Raw genomic sequence first — 19,202 nt, 5'->3', positions numbered from 1 at the left:
ATTGGAATAGGATCATGGAAACGCATGAAAGCTACTGCTCCATTTGATGAAAATTGTAGTACTTTGGTACATTTTTTAATGGGAATTTCCATCTCTATTGTAGTAGAGGAAGTCTTGGTCCCAGCTGGCGGGGTTTCGGCAAGCTTTTGAGGTGTGCGGTCTTAAAGATATCAGACAGAACGCTGAGTTTACTTGGCATAATAATCGACGGGGTGATGAGGCTATTTATGAATTTTAATAATTTTTATTAATTAAAAATAAATTAATTAAAACAATATTTTTTGAATTTTAATAAAAACATAATTAATTAAATGAAAGAAAGCAAAATAAATTACAAAGAGAACTCGCACATAGCGAAAGTCGAGGGCGGAGGTGAGATGGTAGAACCTAGGGATGGCAGTGGATCTTGGACCCGATCCAGATCCGTGGATCCAGATCCGTTTTTATGGATCTGGATCTCAATTTTTTGGACCCAACGGATCCGGATCTGGATCTGGATCTTAGTTTTGAAAATGGATCTGGATCTGGATCTTGGAATTTTAGATCCGGATCCGGCCCAGATCCGATCCATGGATCCGTTTTATTATATATATATATTTTATATTTTATATTTAGTTTGCTAATAATATTAATTAAATTAAAAATAATAAATAAATTATATTCAAAAAAATAAAAACTAAAAGTAATTAGATAAAAGTATTTTGTGTTATATTTTTCATGATGGAAATTAGATGTTGTTGATTTTGTGAAATTTTTTTAATTTAATTTAAAAATAGTAGATCCATGGATTTGGACCCGTGGACCCGCGGATCTGACGGATCTGGATCTGGATCCAAAATTTTCAGATCCAAGGATCTGGATCTGGTACATGAAAACGGATCTGGATCTGGTATTGGCCAGACCCGGTCCAGATCCAACCCGTTGCCATCCCTAGTAGAACCACAGGTCCACAACCCTAGGTCGTAAATTACTTGACTGAACATTGTCGAGTTGTAAGCATATTGTTTAGAAATATTCTTTTTTTTAATATACAATGAATAATATTGTTTGAAATGAAAATCAAATTTTACCGACTTTTTTTTTTTTGATAAATACCGACTTTAATGTTAAACTCATCTATATAATAGCGCTGGAGATGCCTCTCGGCTTATCTTGATTTTGTTGGTTTTGCTTCGTTTGGATCAAAATGTTGTGCAGAGTGTTGGACCAGCACGCACAACAACACAGAGTAAACAGTTGCGGAAAACTTGATGTGACACACTGTGTTTAGGAAACACACCAGTGCACACAGAGAAATATTGCAGTGTAAATAAAAATGGGAGAAGACACAAGGAGATACAAAAATTCTTCAAGTTATAAAGTATAACTTGAAGACGCCTCATGACAAAATGACTAAATCGAGAATGAACAACTCACGTTCAATACCTTTACAAGACTCTAGGTATTTAACACATGACACTCTCACTAAAAAACAAAACTCGGTTCAAGAGTAATACTCCGAAACCTTATAAAATTAAACAACGAGTGTTGACTCTGATGTCATCCCAACATACAGAATCACACTCGTACACAATTGCCCTACATGGCTTGATTTCTCTCTGTAAGCTCTGGTCTGAACTGAGACTTCTCCTTGGTATTTATAGATCTCTCAATCTTGTTCTCCAAGGCTTGAAGTCGTGGGAATGTAGTTGGATAAGTGGTCGTTGATGGTTTGTTGTATAGGCTCCACTTTGTCAACTTCTTTCCTTGAATGTAGGAGCTACTAACCACCTCCTATTTTCTCTCCCTGTTGGGTATCTTCGCCTAGCCAGGGTTACACCACTTGGTTCCCGAACCTCCTGTCTCCCCCACTCGTGCTCAAGCACTTGATCTTCCTCTGCTCGGGGCGACTTCCCTGCTCGCCGCGATTCCGGGGCGACTTCCCTGCTCGGAGCGAATTCTTTGATCGGCAGGGGATTCACGACTCCGCTGGCCTAGCAGCCTCGACCCCGCTGCACTGGAGAACTCCGCTGCGCTGGACTGGACACCGCCCCGTTGGACTCCTCCCCGCTGGAGTCGATTCCTCTGGCGCCTCGGTCCCGCTGGAGTCGATTCCTCTGGCGCCTCTTCTCTGATTCCTCTGGCGCCTCCTCTCTGCAACACACAAAGAAAGGCAGCAAGTAAAAGAGAAACAAGGGAAAGTCAGAGGAAAGAGAAACAAGGAGAGTTAGAGAAAGGGAAAAGGTGTCCTCGGGACACTTTGGCTCAGATTTTCCCACAGTAGGCAATGGCTCTTCCAACAGCTCAATGATCACGGCTCAAAGGGAACAGGAGAAACAGATCAGCACCCCAATCTCGATTGCACAGCCACCAGCAACAGGAATCCGATGGACAGGATTCCGATGGCTTGCACACTCACAAAGTATCACCAAACCAGGAAACCGATGGACAGGAATCCGGTGATACAAGCACTCAATCGAAGCGAAGTTCACACCCACAGTCACCACTCAGGAAACCATGAACAGGAATCCGGCGACACTTCAAGAAGGAATAGCAGAGCCTTCTATTTCAGACGGTGTGAAAACTTCCTTGCCATTGAAAGACTTGTAGCAGGGCTAAAAAGGTGTGGAGGTCATTGGGAAGGAGGGAGGAGCATTGAATTAGGAGGTGGGAATCGAGGAGACGGGCGGCGGAAAAGATGGAGCGGCGCAGATGGGATAGTGGGCTAGGTTTTTGGAAATGGGTCGGGTAGCAGATTTGGGCTAGAGGGGTTAAAGATCATTGGGCCAACTCTCCACATTCCACCTTTGGCACAATGATCATTAAGTCACCAGGGAAGAGCCTGCCTTTGATTCGAGCTTATCATCACAGCCATTTTTACTATCATCCTATCACAAAGACAAGACAATAGAGGGTGAGAGAAATATTAACATATTAATCTCAGTCTCAACACCAGAGACCAACCCAAGGGAAATCACCATTTCTCAAACCAAAAGGTTATCATTGAAGACACAACAGACCACACACACACTCAGCACACAAGGACACAGGACAAGACACAAGACAACAGAAAAAACATGCAGAGCACACAGATCAAAACAAAGCTCAACAACATAAACAAAGACAACACAAGAAAAGAAAAGACAAGGGACAAGCAGCCACAGAGGCTGAACTTGCCACACACACAAGCACAGAGACAGAACAGAGCAACAGACTCAACACAAAACATGGCACACATAAACAGAGCAAAGCTCAATCACAGAGCAGAGCTCGACACACAGAATACACAAAGACGTAAAACAAACTCAGAGCAGAGCTTCAACAGACAGAGCTCTGTCACAACAGAGACACAAAAGGTCATCCAAACTCTTTCTTAGCCTTAAACAACCATTTGCATTCAACAATAGGGCAGTTATCCGGTCTTTCAACAAGAACCCAAGTTTTGTTATTATGCAGAGAGTTTATTTAAGAGTTTATAGCAACAAGCAACTTATTAGGTTCAGCATGCATATTGGATTGATTATCCACCTCAAAAGGAACAGTGGGGGGAGGAAACATAAACTCGTACTTGTTTTGATAAAAAACATGGAAAGGTTCAGATTCTCCACCTCACTTGGAGCATCAGATTGTGAGGATTCAGTCAAACATGGTGTAAACACAAATTTTTGTATTTCAATTTGATAAAATACAAAATGCGTTACAAAGATAATTTGATAGATTTGAAGAAAGATTTATGCGGATTGCAATCTCTAGTTAATCCTCTGATTCTTCTCTTCTATTTGATTCTTGAACAAGCTCGAAGGTTCTTGAAATACTTGTTTTGATGACGCCAATCCAAAGGACTTAAGTCATGATTTTGGATTGAACATTGAACTTGATTTGATTTGAGAACATTCTTAGAATTTGTAAGAATGCCTTGAAGCTTTTGAACTTGATTTCTTTGGATACTTGAAGGTCACTTCAAAGATTTGCAGGAATACTTGAACATTTGAAGAAATACTCGAAGATTTGAAGATCCTTGAATACTTGAAGATTTTGAAGGATACTTGAAGATTTGAACGCTCAAATACTTGAAGATTCGAAGGATACTTGAATGTTGCCTTGAAGATCTTGAAGATTTGAAGGATACTTGATGAATACTTGAAGACTTGATAGAATTCTTGAACTTCTCAATCTTCCACTTCAACTTGTGATACTAGAGAGAATTCCTTATGCTCTTCGATCTTCCGCTCCTTCGAGTTGTGATAATGAGCACCCCAACACCTCTATTTATAGATTTTAGAGATGGGCTTCATGGGCTTTATGGGCTTTGGGCCTTCATGCATGGGCCTTAGGGCCTTAAGTGGCCAATAAGCCCATTAATTCATTTTATTAAATATTAATCATATATATCTATTTAATTAGGAATAAAATCCTATTTAATAAAATAGAAAATATAATTGAATATTTAATTCATGAATTTACACGTGGCACGATTTAATTCGACGACAATTTAATTGTCTACAAATTGCCCCATCGAGACTTGTTTATGGACGAAACGTCTTTGGTAATAGACGAGTCTCGAAATATATCTTGATAGTTTAAACTCTTATCGCGGAGTTCTTGATTTTGAATTTTGTAAATAGTTTATACTCGTATTTAGGAGTTCTTCATTTTCTTTGAATTTATAAATAGTTTATACTCGTATTTAGGAGTTCTTCATTTGATTTTGAAATTTTAAATAGTTTATACTCGTATTTAGGAGTTCTTGAATTTGAATTTTGTAAATAGTTTATACTCGTATTTAGGAGTTCTTGAATTTCTTTGGATTTATAAATAGTTTATACTCGTATTTAGGAGTTCTTCATTTTCTTTGAATTTATAAATAGTTTATACTCGTATTTAGGAGTTCTTCATTTTCTTTGAATTTATAAATAGTTTATACTCGTATTTAGGAGTTCTTCATTTGATTTTGAAATTTTAAATAGTTTATACTCGTATTTAGGAGTTCTTGAATTTGAATTTTGTAAATAGTTTATACTCGTATTTAGGAGTTCTTGAATTTCTTTGGATTTATAAATAGTTTATACTCGTATTTAGGAGTTCTTGAATTTCTTTGATTTTTTTTTTTTTTTGAACACATAATAATCATTATCCAGTTTTCTAACCATTCACTTCCACTTGCACAAAAATAGATTACATTATATATACATACTAGCCCCCATGAAAAAAAGAAGGTCCCCAAATCCACTACCAAAATCAGCATATCCCCACCACTAAACAGCTTTTATCATTAACCCATGCTCCACTAATCAAAATGGAGTGAAGTTCATAGTTGGAAGAATAGCTGGAACTCCACTCTTCGGCGGCTAAGTTCAGGGATTTGGTAGCTATCTCTACCTATAAATAAAGCCTATAGTCTCTTGTGAATAGCAACAACTGCTCTCCTTCTTCTTTCTTTTCTTTATTTCGTGTTCCATTTCTTCCTTTTTTTCTCTTCTGTCGCCGGTGGTTTGTTGGAAACAACAGTAGTAGAGAAGTCGTTGGCAACACACGACCGTGCTTCATCAAGGTAAAACTCCTTTATATAGTTTCTCTTATATTGTTGTCGAGCTTTTAAATTGTGCATAGCGTGGAGAGAAGCGGCAGTGAGAGTGGAGACCATGGGGTTGCGCATGTAGGAGGCGGCGGCGTCGATCTTCTTGGAGTAGTCGGCGGGGATGCCATCCCAGATGGTCCACATTCTGTCGACGTTAGCGTGATGGCAGTAGAACATAGGGTCCCTGCCGGCGGAGTAGAAGTTGCCCATGTCTTCGTTGAACTCGTTGTCGGGTCTCCGACCCACACGTGGATGCCGGTGTGGGACCCTCTCTCGGAAGTGCCTCCCAGGGGGAAGGCGTGCGGCGCGTCTCCAGCCCTGTATTCCGATCCACTTCATTTCCAGCAATGGAGGTTCCCACGATGCCGGAAGAGATCGTATTCCGATCCAAGCTACCCGACAAATACATTCCGAAGCATCTCCCGTTACACTCATACTGCTTCGAGAACATCTCCAAGTTCAGCTCGCGGCCGTGCATTATCAACAGCGCGACGGGCGACGTGTACACGTACGAGGAGGTGGAGATGACGGCGCGCAAGGTGGCGTCGGGGCTGAGCCAGGTTTGGGTCGGTGATGCCGCTGTTCAGGGCCAGATCCACCACGGCGGGGCGGCGGTGCAGTTGGTTGCGGTTCTGGTCGTAGAGCGCGGAGGCGGTGTTGTCGAAGGGGATCTTGGGATGGCGAGCATCGTGGTGGATCTGCATAGACTTGATGTTAGGGGCGGTGACCTTGCAGAGGGGGCACTCCAGCTTGGCGTGGCCGCCTTTCTCTCTTGCCCGTGCGATTGGCGAGGCCGGCCTTAGCGCCGCCGCGATTGGTGGTGGCGGCGTCGAGTTTCGCAGCGAGTTCCTTGGCGGTGTGCTTCTTCGGCTTAGCTTTCTCCAGTCATGGTGGTGATGGAGAATCGAGCGCAGCAGCTGGATCTTGATTTTTTTGGGGGCGAAAGAGATGGGGCTGTGAGGAGGCGCGGTGTGAGGAAGAAGAGGGGGAGATGAGCTTCTTTTAGTGGAAAAAGAGATGGGCCTCCTTTTTGGTGAAAAAATAAAAATAAAAAGTTTGGGCCTTTTTGTGAAGGATAGTGGGTTTTTTTTTTTTTGTGAAAGGAAAAAAATGGGCTTTCATTTTTAATGAGAGATGGGCTTTTATTTTCTTTTGTTTTCTCAAGGAGTAATAGATGGGTATTGGGCCTTCCTTTTGAAAGTTTAGGAGTGGGCCGATTTTTTTTTTTTTTTACCCCTTCTTTTTTTTTTTTTTTTTTAATGATTGAATTTCTATATATATATATATATATATATATATATATATATATATATATAATTCAAGGAGTGGTGGCCTTTTTTTTTTTTTTTTTTTTTAAATGATTAAATTTCTCCTTTTTATTATATATATATATATATATATTTATATATATATATATAATTCAATCTTGCCTCCTTTTATCTTGACTAGAATTTAATTCACATTTTATTTAAATGCAAATAAATTTCTAAGTCTGGATGTGTTGCTTCCTTGCAGTGTCACGATGGTGGTCTTCAAAGATATTGTGGTCAAGGGTCAAGACTATTTGCTGATTTTGAGTGATGATGAGCAAGAGACGGAAATGGGCATGCATCTAAGAGTATTTCCGGCATTGATAGGCCACTATGTGAAACCTTGGCCCAAACTTTTGAATTCTCTATATCAGTCGGAATGGACCAGCGAGATCAGTTTGAACAAAGCGTCGAAGGCTCATACATTGCATCCGGCCCGTCCTTGGCAAAGCAAGGAATCCAATTTTCTATTGACTTTGAGGCGAAGGATCATCGATAAAGATGCCAAATGGGGAAGGGTTACAAGCTTTCGTGGGGAATTTCATTTCTTTGAAGGCTATTGGGAGTGGACTGAAGATATCCTTAGCCGCTGCGGGAATGAACTCCGAGTTGTTGGTATCTATGATGCAGTTTATGCCTCTCTTTTCACTTATGATTGCCAGCCCGAGATGGTTAAAGCGTTCTGTGAAGCTTGGTGTCCTGCGACGAACACCATTCTCACTTCATCTGGCGAGATGTCTATTTCTCTATGGGATTTACAGTATCTATCAGGGCTTCCGTGTACCGGGACACTGTATGATGAGGTTGTACCCTGCGCGAAAGAGATTCTTGGCAAAGATCAGTTTGGCAACCCGTTCATTCCCTTGAGTTGTAGATATTTACTCTCTGCTTACTATTCTCTTAAGTATCGTGATGGCAAGGATCCTGAGAGCTCAGTTTCTATCGATGAATGGATCAAATTTTGGTCGAAGAAAGCTTCAAAGTATTCTCATCCTCCTGCTCGCAGGGCAAAGAAATCTCAACGCCCCAAATCGACTCATAATCCGAGTGGTTCATTTGAAGCGCATCAACCATGGTCTTCTGAAGAAAGGGCTCCATTCATCGAGCTTGATGCTAGTGACAAGTATCACACCACTATGTACTTGGCAGCTCATATAGCTTGTTGGTTGTGTATCTTTGTTTTTCCAGATGGTGATGCCATGTCGATTAGACCAACCTCTTTCAAAATGGCAAGTTTGATGGCGTGCAAACAGAAAGTTGCCCTTACAGCTCCAGTTCTAGCCAGCATCTACAAAGGGTTGAACACTATCTCTAGTTCTATGGAGCCTTCTCTTGTCCTGGTGACGCTACCCTTTCATTTCATATATGGTTGGATAGCGCTCTATTTCAACACTCACATTCCCCTTCCAAGAAGCCTTGGTGTCGCCAAGATGACTCTATACTCAGGCGAAGGAGCTGCGAAGTATTATCTGCCTGTTGCGTGCCGCGAACGAATTCAGTCGTACAATTCGATTCGTTGGAATTGTACCACATTCACCAAGGAAGATGACATTTTCTATGTCGATGGTGAAAATACAAGAGAGATTGAGCAATGCTTCTTCATGGCTATTCGCTCGAGTTTTTTGGTTCGCCGGCTGGATGACCACTTCATCGTGGAGTCTTATGGTCCTCACCGCTTCAGCCGTCAATTTAGTTATTACCAAATCGTACCCAGCAGCCTTACTCAGAACATTCGAAGAACATCTTTGGAAGAAGGTCTCAACCTTTGGCGCATGTGTTTGCTGCACAGATCGCGATCAAGGGCATGTTTTCCACGATCTTCTTTGGACATGAAGATACATTGTTCAGTCGACTATAAGACTTGGTGGGATAGGACGTACGGTTTTTCTTTTGAAAACAAGATCTCTTCTCCGGCTCATATCACTTTTAAAAGAAAAGATCAGGAAGAAGCAATCAACTCCAAAGATGGAAAGAGGAAGGTCGTCTCTACCACCCTCATAGCTGATTCTGGCAGTAGCAATTCTGAGCGTAATTGGAAAAAGAAGAGAATTGCGGGGTCCTCAAAACCGGCCGAGGGTCACGTTGAGGAAGAGCCAACTCTAGTGGATGCCGATGTGAACAAGGTCTTTCCTCATCTCTTATCTTCTTTTCGTATTGATATATAATTTCACATTCTAATTGCATCTTCTTCTTGCCCTTTTGTAGACTTTGAAAGAAGTGTTTGGAAATAATCTTGAGAAGGGCTCACCAATCGACTGTGTATCCATTGAATCCAATAAGTCAAACGAGATTCCTTGTCTTGCTAAACAATCCCGCCCCCGACCAATGCCATCATGTGGGGCGCCTTCCGAGTTCAATGCCACACGCATGATTGATGATGAACTCAAGTCGTGCTGCAGGATCATCTGGGGAAAGCTTCGTGACAAGGTTGAGAGAACCAAAGTCGAGTTTCTATCGGCGCTTGAAGATGAGATACGGAGTGGCATTTCCCGTATGAAGATTATTTGTGGTCTTGACCTTTTCAACCTTGAAGATAGTATTGATGAACTATTCTCCAAAGCCACAGCTTTTGATAAAGTAAGGTCGGCTTCTCATGAGATCAATGAAGGCCACACACTCAAAGTTCGAGAGGTCAAGGTTCGTCTTCAAGAGAAGTTTGCCAAAGAGAAGAAGGATGCTGCGAATTGTGATGCTTTAAAAGCGGATCTTGATGAGTTGGAGAAACGCAAGAAAGAATTGTTGGTGTCTTTGGAGCAGCGAAGCCTGATACTCAAGACTACTCGTGGTGAGATCAAGGTACTCAAGGAAGACCTGGCCAAGCTTGAAGAGGCTTCGAGAAATGATGAGGTCTTGAAGAATTTGGAAGCCTTGAAGCTTTCACTAGAGTCTATGCAGCAGATTTTGAGAGATCAAGACCCTTTTGCTTAGTATATTGCATTTTTATCATTCTTCTTTTGATGATTCTCATTTGGTTTGTCATGGATATTTTGACATCTTCTCCCAATGCTTGTGCTTCTTTTGATGACTTGATTTCTTTGCTATTCTTGGAATGAAACGTCTTTGGCTTCTCATAATCAACTTAAATCATAACTTGATGATATAAATCGAAAAGAGTCAAACATAACTTATGACTGAACTTAGAAATTATCTAAGCTGCCTACGTACCCTTTTGAAAGGGATCAAGTCAAAACGTAGTTCATAGGATCAACATGTGTTTGAGATTGGGTGCCGTGCACAGTTTATACTCATGCGGGCCAGGAGTAACATGCAGTTTAGGCTCGTGCGTCAAGGAGCTGTCTTCATACACTCCATTTTGTTGCTTTTCTTCATCTGACTCACCTTTTTTTTTTTTTTGGCTTTTCTGCTTTTCAATTTTTTTTTTTTTTTTGGCTTTTTGTGCTTTCCATTTTTTTTTGGCTTTTCTATTTTTTTTTTTTTTGCTTTTCTATTTTTTTTTAATTAAACTATATACATATGTACATGCTTAAACTTCTACCACCTTTCAAGGATAGTAACGTTTCAGGAACTTGCCGTTGATAGGCCCAACTCTGACGTTGTCATCAGAAAGAAGCCTGTATGCTCCGTTTGTGTAGACTTCCTTGACAACATATGGGCCATCCCACCTTGATACGAATTTGTTTCCAACACGATGAGTGACAACGATTGGCCTCCTTACAGCGAGGACCAGATCTCCAACTTGAAAGGAACGCACTCGCACCGTCTTGTTGAAGGACTTTGAGAGGCGAGCTTGGTAGCATTCCAACTTTTGCTGAGCTTCCAGCCTTTTCTCATCTAGAGCTTCGAGTTCCTCCAGACGCAAACGTGCATTTTCTTCTTCAGTTAGCCCTTCCTGGATGGCCATTCTCAAAGAGGGAATTTGTTGCTCGAGAGGGATGACGGCTTCAACCCCATATACCAAAGAGTAAGGCGTTGCCTGCGTGGGAGTTCTATAGGTGGTTCGATACGCCCACAATGCTTCCCCAATGCGTTCATGCCAGTCACGCTTTGATTTTGAAACAATTTTCTTCAACAGATTGCACAAAGTCTTGTTGAATGCCTCAGCCAACCCATTTGCCGGTGCATTATACATCGATGACTTCCGTTGCTTGAAGCCGAATTTTTCACAAAGCTTGTTTATCACCGTGTTGCTGAAAGGTGTTCCATTATCAGTTATGATGTAGCGAGGAACTCCATAGCGATAGATGATGTTGGTCTTGATAAACTCAGCAACGGTCTCTTTCTTCACTTCTCTTAATGGTATCGCCTCAGCCCACTTGGAGAAGTAATCGGTCGCTGCCAAAATGTATAAATGCCCCCCTGATGATTTTGTCAATGGACCAACAACATCCATGCCCCAGGCATCAAAAGGCCAGGACGCAACCGTGGGGTGTAGTGGTTCGGGCGGCTGATGGATGAGGTTTGCATGAAATTGGCAAGCTTGACATCTTTGTGCATAATCTTGACAATCTTTCACCATGGTTGGCCAGTAGTAGCCCATCCTCTTGATTCGGAAGTGCGGCTTTGGACCTGACTGGTGAGCACCGCAAATGCCAGAATGCGCCTCTTCCATGGCTTTAGCAGCTTCCTCACTACTTAGGCACCTGAGAAATACTCCATCAAAAGACCTCCTATAAAGCGTCCCTTTGAAGAAAATGAAACGAGTGGCGCGCCGTCGAATGTCAACCCTTCGACGTGGATCATTTGGTAATTTATCATACTTCAAGTAATCGACCAACAGCTGGCGCCAATCTTCCTCCTCAATTTCGAAGACCTCAACAAGATGACTTTCAATTTCTTCGCATTTCTCTTCTTCAAAAATAGGTGGTATAACCCATCTTTCACACACTGGAATTTGAATTTCGCCACTGATCATAGCTATGGTAGACGCGAGTTTAGCCAAGGCATCTGCTTGCTTATTTTCACTTCTTGGAACATGTTCGATTTCCACATCTCCAAGCCACTCAATGATCTTGCGAGCATACTTGACGTATGGCAATAATTCAGGTTTCTTCACTTCATACAGTCCAAGTATTTGATTAACCACCAATTTAGAATCACCATATACTTTGAGGTGAGATTGCTGCATATTCAACGCCATTTCCAAACCGAGGATCAGGGCTTGATATTCTGCTACATTGTTAGAGCAATTCTCAATTAGAGTGAATGAAAATGGCAGCACTTGACGTTCTGGTGTCACGAACACGATCCCGGCACCAGCACCTTCTTTATGAGATGCTCCATCGAAAAACATCCACCATGGTAGGGCGACATCGATTACAAGTGCATCTTCATCCGGGAGGTCATCACTTAGCTCCCATTCAGCCGGAATTGGGTGGTCTGCTAAGAAGTTTGCCAACACTTGTCCCTTCACAGCCTTTTGAGGAACATACACAATCTCAAATTGTTGCAGTTGGAGGTACCAACGTGCAAGCCTGTCAGATAAAACAGGTCTTGACATCACAAACTTTAAAGGGTTTGCCTTGGATATAAGGCGGACAGTGTGAGCTTGGAAATAATGCTTAAGCTTTTGGATGGAGAAAATCAATGCCAAACACAGCTTCTCAATTGGAGCATATTTCAACTCATTTGGTGTCATTGTTCTGCTCAGGTAGTATAATGCATTCTCTTTTCCACCTTCATTTTCTTGCGCAAGCAGAGCTCCCATGGATCGTTCTTGAGCAGCAATATACAAAATCAAGGGGCGTCCTGGCACAGGTGCTGCTAATACAGGAGGCTGCATCAAGTAAGATTTGATATTCTTGAAAGCATTTCTACATGACTCATCCCACTCGAATGGTATACCCTTCTTCATAATTCGGCTAAATGGTTGACACCTTCCAGCTAAATTTGAAATAAACCTTCGTAAGTATGCTAACTTCCCTTGCAAACTTTTCAGGTCATGGATATTTCGAGGTTCGGGCATTTTTAGTATGGCATCAATCTTTGCTTGTTCAATTTCTATCCCTTGATGGCGAACGATGAACCCAAGAAATTTTCCAGACTTGACACCAAATGCGCATTTTAGTGGATTCATCTTCAACTGATGTTTTCTCAATCGCTCAAAAACCATTCGTAGATCTTGTAGGTGATTACTTTGTTTCTTAGACTTAACCACCAAATCATCTACATAGCACTCAATATTTTTGTGAAGTATATCATCAAATATCTTCTGCATGGCTCTTTGGTAAGTGGCACCGGCGTTCTTCAACCCAAATGGCATCACTTTGTAGCAATAGATTCCTTTCGGGGTTCGAAATGCTGTTAACTCTTCATCATTTGGTGACATGCGAATTTGATTGTAACCGGAAGATCCATCCATGAAGGTTAATGCTTCATGCCCAGTTGTGGCATCGATCATCAATTCGGCAATTGGCAATGGAAAGTCATCCTTGGGACATGGTTCATTCAAGTCTCTGAAGTCAACACATACACGAATTTGCCCATTTTTCTTTCTCACTGGAACAATGCTTGAAATCCATGTTGGGTATTTGACTTCTCTAATAAAACCCACATTGATGAGTTTGTTCACTTCAGCTTCAATTAGAGGAACTAATTCTGGTCGGAATCGGCGCTGGGCCTGCTTGACTGGTCGTGCATCCTTTCTAACGGCTAAATGATGAACAGCTATCTTGGAGCTCAACCCCGGCATTTCCTTATAAGACCATGCAAAGATGTCTTTGAATTCTTTGAGCAATTCGATATATGAGTATTCCTCATCAACGGTCAGCAACGCGCTGATGTAAGTGGGTCGTGGATCTTCAATAGTGCCCAAATTAATTTCTCTCAATTCATCAACAGTAGTCTTAACTCCTTCTTCAAACTGTTGAGGAGCTATTTCGGCGTCTTCTTCTTCAACAACCACTTCTTCACATGAGGTGATATGGTTTGATGTAACAATATCTTTGCAACGCACTTGACCTTGAGTAGTATGAGAAATTGGATTGTTAGCACCATTAGTAATGTAGTAAGATGAAGCCACACTCTCTCTATCTTCATCGTCTTCGGCATCCCGTGTAAAGATGATTGTCTTCATTTTGGCCTTCAATTCTTTTCCACATGATATGAGCAAAGTGGTACACCTCTTCATACGAGAAGGAATCGAGCTCCTTAGCTTTTCTGTTATGTCCAATTCATTGGCCCTTTTTGTCACGTCCTTTTTCCATGACTTGCCTTTGCCAAGCCTTTTAAAGACAGATATTCGTTGAGCTTTTCTTTCATCCAATCTTTTGAAAACAGAAACCCTTTGGGTTCTCCGATTGCTTGAAGATTTCGGGATTTGCTTGGTGCTAGCATAGTTAGCAGTGGCTCTCTTGATGGCAATACGAATGGGGCTTTGCACCATGTATCCCAAGCCTGCCTTGGGATTTTGGCTTGTATTAGCAGTTTTTCTTACATGAGACTTTGACGTGGAGCTTTCTTGGGGATTGTATCCAGCATTCACAAGGAGTTTGTATGCCTTCGGACCAAAGTGTTTTGAGAGTTCTTTGTCTGAGAGATCTCCATGTTCTGTTGCGCCACTTTGCTTTGGTTGGACAAAATCTTTGAGTGGCTGAGGAATGGGCTTTTTGGCATCAATCTTAGTCAAAGGGATGGTGAAACCTTCCATCTTTGGGCGAGATTCTTTCTCTTGGCGGGATCCTGACTCCTCCTGTGGTACATCCCTTTCCACCATTGTTGCTTTAGTTCTTCCCAAATAGAATTGAGCATCGGCGAAATGTGACTCTGCTTCTGTGAAAGGTTTGTGATCACCAACCACTTTTCTTACGGTGCCATTTTGATAGTATTTGAAGCATTGATGCAATGTAGAAGGAATGACACCATTTTCGTGAAGCCACGGTCGCCCTAGAAGCATATTGTAGGATGTCCTTGCATCAATCACATGAAGCAACGCCGTGGAGTCCATGTCCTGCATTTGCAATCGTAGCTTTATAGTACCAAGAGCTCTTTGCCCTTCATGGTTGAAACCTTGAATCATCAATCGACTGTTTGACAGCTCTTCTGCTTGGATTCCCAATTGCTTCAAAGTCCTTAGTGGCAAGATATTGACTGCCGAGCCTCCATCGATGAGAATTCGATTGACCTTCTGCTCCTGTGTATAACAACTTACGAACAATGGCCTGTTATGAGGTTCAGATCCAAGTTGCAAGTCTTCATTGGAGAATGTGATTGCCAATGCCTCATTGTCTTCATCCATGTTTATCTCAAGTTCTTCATCTACTTGATTGGATGTATCATACAGGGTTCCAATACCTTCTATTATGTCATTCAAGTCGGTGGAGACCATATTTACAGTAGTAGCGTCTTCTTCAAGAGATATTTTCCCTTCTCGAGCTAACCGCATGACCCTGTCTTTGAAGATGAAGCAATCATGTATGGGGTGCCCAACCAGACGATGGTATTTGCAATAATTTGGATCGTCTGTCCTCCCTGCTTCATTTGGTCGCTTCATTTCTGGCAACTCGATAAGCTTTTCTTTGAGCAGGTCATCAAAAATTCCTGAAACATCAGAGTCTAAGAAAGGGTATTGCTTTTGTTGCATTTCTTTCAAGGTAAGTCTTCTTTGCCCCATGTCTCGGGAAGAGTTCTGATTGTCTCGTAGAGCATTCTGGTTGTCTTCCTGATTAACTTCTTTCTTTAGAAATTTCACAGAAGTTGCTTTTACTGCCATAGATTCCTTCTTTGGTGCTTTGTCATATGGTTTTCCTCCTTTCTTGAATTCTGGCTTGAATTTGCTAGACTCCTGGATTGGTGGTCCTTCGATCCCTCTTGCCATCATGCTCAACTCCATATCATGAGCTCTAGTGGCTAGTTCCTCGAATGTTCTTGGCTGGATTCCTCGCAGAATATATTGCAAGCCCCAATGCATCCCTTGAATACACATTTCGATGGCAGATGATTCAGACAATCGATCTTTGCAGTTGAGACAAAGGTTTCTCCATCGGTTGATGTAGTCAATGACTGGCTCTTCTTTGAATTGACGTGAACTTGTGAGCTCCACCATGCTGACAGTTCTTCTAGTGCTATAGAAGCGGTTGAGAAACTCATGCTCCAGTTGTTCCCAACTATCAATTGAGTTTGATTCTAAGTCGGTGTACCAATCAAAGGCGTTACCTTTCAATGAGCGAACAAACTGTTTGACCAAATGATCTCCATAAGTACCAGCGTTGTTGCATGTTTCAATGAAATGAGCCACATGTTGTCTTGGATTTCCTTTGCCATCAAACTGTTGAAATTTTGGTGGTTGATAGCCAAGAGGCATCCTCATACTGTCAATTCGCCGAGTATATGGCTTGGAGTAAGTTAACGATGACTTGGAGCTTCCATCGGAGTTATTCTTCATTGTTGCTTCGATGAACTCTTTGAGTTGGTCAATGGGAATGAGGCCACCAGACGAGAAGAGAATGTCTTTTCCTGAAGGCCTTTTTCCATCACTCTTTGATTTGTCTTTGGAGATTTCTTCATCGTTATTCTCTCCATCTTCTTCGCTTTCTTCGCCTTCCCTATCGTTGTTGGCGTGGCTTGAATCTCCTTTTTCTCCTTTAAGCTTTGCAATCTGGGCATCTTGCTCTTGGATGTGCTTGGTTAGAGATTCAACCATCTTTGTCAAGTTCAAGAGTTGTTCCTCCATGGTGGAAGTGTTTGTCATCATGACACTTGCATGGAGTTGATAATTTTCAGTGGGGAATGTGAAGCTTCTCTCAAAGTTGTCATCTTCTTCATGGATAGATGGAAGACGGGAGGTCGACTTGGACACCTCTTGCATCAATTTTGCTTTGCTTCGCGTGATCACACCGATGCTTTCCGAAGAACCTTTAGATGAAGCTGGAGCAGTTGCATTTGGTTGAATGGACATTGTTCAAGATTTTTGGTGAAGAGTAGAGATGAGAGGTAGAGAAGTCCCACCGGGCGTGCCAAAATTTGTAAACACAAATTTTTGTATTTCAATTTGATAAAATACAAAATGCGTTACAAAGATAATTTGATAGATTTGAAGAAAGATTTATGCGGATTGCAATCTCTAGTTAATCCTCTGATTCTTCTCTTCTATTTGATTCTTGAACAAGCTCGAAGGTTCTTGAAATACTTGTTTTGATGACGTCAATCCAAAGGACTTAAGTCATGATTTTGGATTGAACATTGAACTTGATTTGATTTGAGAACATTCTTAGAATTTGTAAGAATGCCTTGAAGCTTTTGAACTTGATTTCTTTGGATACTTGAAGGTCACTTCAAAGATTTGCAGGAATACTTGAACATTTGAAGAAATACTCGAAGATTTGAAGATCCTTGAATACTTGAAGATTTTGAAGGATACTTGAAGATTTGAACGCTCAAATACTTGAAGATTCGAAGGATACTTGAATGTTGCCTTGAAGATCTTGAAGATTTGAAGGATACTTGATGAATACTTGAAGACTTGATAGAATTCTTGAACTCCTCAATCTTCCACTTCAACTTGTGATACTAGAGAGAATTCCTTATGCTCTTCGATCTTCCGCTCCTTCGAGTTGTGATAATGAGCACCCCAACACCTCTATTTATAGATTTTAGAGATGGGCTTCATGGGCTTTATGGGCTTTGGGCCTTCATGCATGGGCCTTAGGGCCTTAAGTGGCCAATAAGCCCATTAATTCATTTTATTAAATATTAATCATATATATCTATTTAATTAGGAATAAAATCCTATTTAATAAAATAGAAAATATAATTGAATATTTAATTCATGAATTTACACGTGGCACGATTTAATTCGACGACAATTTAATTGTCTACACATGGAAAGGTAAGTTCATTAAACACTACATCCCTACTGATGAACGTTCTAAACCCAGGGATAGACCTATCCCACAACCTATAGCAGTTGTTCATGATGACAAAGAGACTCAAACAGCTGCAAGCAGCAACACTCAAGACAATAGCCTCAAACAACAGTCAACAAGCAACAACCCAGAGCAGATCTCAACAAACACCAGAGCTTACACAGCCAATCCAGATAAGCCCCTCTCTCCCTTGTTTTCCAGGATACTCGCACGAGGAGACCCACAGGGGAATCCAGACGAACTGGACCAAAACAAGGGAGATCTCACTCGGCTTGGAATGCCAAGGGTTTATCGAGATTTCAGGCAACACGCGGAAGCACAAAGCAAGTCAGGATTGCAAGATACCAAGATCTCAGCAAGTAAAACATGCAAAACACAAACAACAGCAACAACACCAACCCTAGAATCTAGGAGTTTCAAGATTCAGCCAATTTACCAGAGCTGGATTCCCAGGTAGGGGAAAGTCCAGACTTACCACAATCCTAGCTCGTCGGGAGCGAATCGGCGCAGCCCGAAGGGGCGGCGGGGTGGGTAAGATGTGTTCGGAGGGTGCCCTGGCTAGGTCACCGTGGCTCTGATACCACTGTTGGGTATCTTCGCTTAGCCAGGGTTACACCACTTGGTTCCCGAACCTCCTGTCTCCCCCACTCGTGCTCAAGCACTTGATCTTCCTCTGCTCGGGGCGACTTTCCTACTCGCCGCGATTCCGGGGCGACTTCCCTGCTCGGAGCGAATTCTTTGATCGGTAGAGGATTCATGACTCCGCTGGCCTAGCAGCCTCGACCCCGCTGCACTGGAGAACTCCGCTGCGCTGGACTGGACACCGCCCCGCTGGACTCCTCCCCGCTGGAGTCGATTCCTCTGGCGCCTCGGTCCCGCTGGAGTCGATTCCTCTGGCGCTTCTTCTCTGATTCCTCTGGCGCCTCCTCTCTGCAACACACAAAGAAAGGCAGCAAGTAAAAGAGAAACAAGGGAAAGTCAGAGGAAAGAGAAACAAGGAGAGTTAGAGAAAGGGAAAAGGTGTCCTCGGGACACTTTGGCTCAGATTTTCCCACAGTAGGCAATGGCTCTTCCAGCAGCTCAATGATCACGGCTCAAAGGGAACAGGAGAAACAGATCAGCACCCCAATCTCGATTGCACAGCCACCAGCAACAGGAATCCGATGGACAGGATTCCGATGGCTTGCACACTCACAAAGTATCACCAAACCAGGAAACCGATGGACAGGAATCCGGTGATACAAGCACTCAATCAAAGCGAAGTTCACACCCACAGTCACCACTCAGGAAACCACGAATAGGAATCCGGCGACACTTCAAGAAGGAATAGCAGAGCCTTCTATTTCAGACGGTGTGAAAACTTCCTTGCCATTGAAAGACTTGTAGCAGGGCTAAAAAGGAGTGGAGGTCATTGGGAAGGAGGGAGGAGCATTGAATTCGGAGGTGGGAATCGAGGAGACGGGCGGCGGAAAAGATGGAGCGGCGCAGATGGGATAGTGGGCTAGGTTTTTGGAA

General features: G+C 42.3%; 2 protein-coding genes across 2 annotated transcripts; one reads left to right on the top strand and one right to left on the bottom strand.

Moving 5' to 3' along the window:
* Positions 1-5,421: 5,421 nt before the first annotated feature.
* LOC131024169 (uncharacterized) lies at positions 5,422-9,933 on the top strand. The gene is made up of 3 exons (XM_057953672.1): positions 5,422-5,530; positions 7,073-8,990; positions 9,073-9,933. Exons 2-3 carry the CDS (start codon positions 7,080-7,082, stop codon positions 9,793-9,795), a joined length of 2,634 nt encoding a protein of 877 aa, XP_057809655.1. The 5' UTR covers positions 5,422-5,530; positions 7,073-7,079; the 3' UTR covers positions 9,796-9,933.
* A 436-nt stretch (positions 9,934-10,369) lies between these two features.
* On the bottom strand, positions 10,370-14,842 carry LOC131025694 (uncharacterized). Its single transcript, XM_057955484.1, has 2 exons — positions 14,402-14,842; positions 10,370-14,323 (listed from the first exon to the last, which is right to left on the bottom strand). The coding sequence occupies exons 1-2, from the start codon at positions 14,840-14,842 to the stop codon at positions 10,370-10,372; spliced, it is 4,395 nt and encodes a 1,464-aa protein (XP_057811467.1).
* Positions 14,843-19,202: the final 4,360 nt, after the last annotated feature.

Source organism: Salvia miltiorrhiza, chromosome 5 (assembly GCF_028751815.1).
Source record: "Salvia miltiorrhiza cultivar Shanhuang (shh) chromosome 5, IMPLAD_Smil_shh, whole genome shotgun sequence".
Lineage (NCBI taxonomy): Eukaryota > Viridiplantae > Streptophyta > Magnoliopsida > Lamiales > Lamiaceae > Salvia > Salvia miltiorrhiza.
This window is presented reverse-complemented; position numbering and strand designations above follow the sequence as displayed.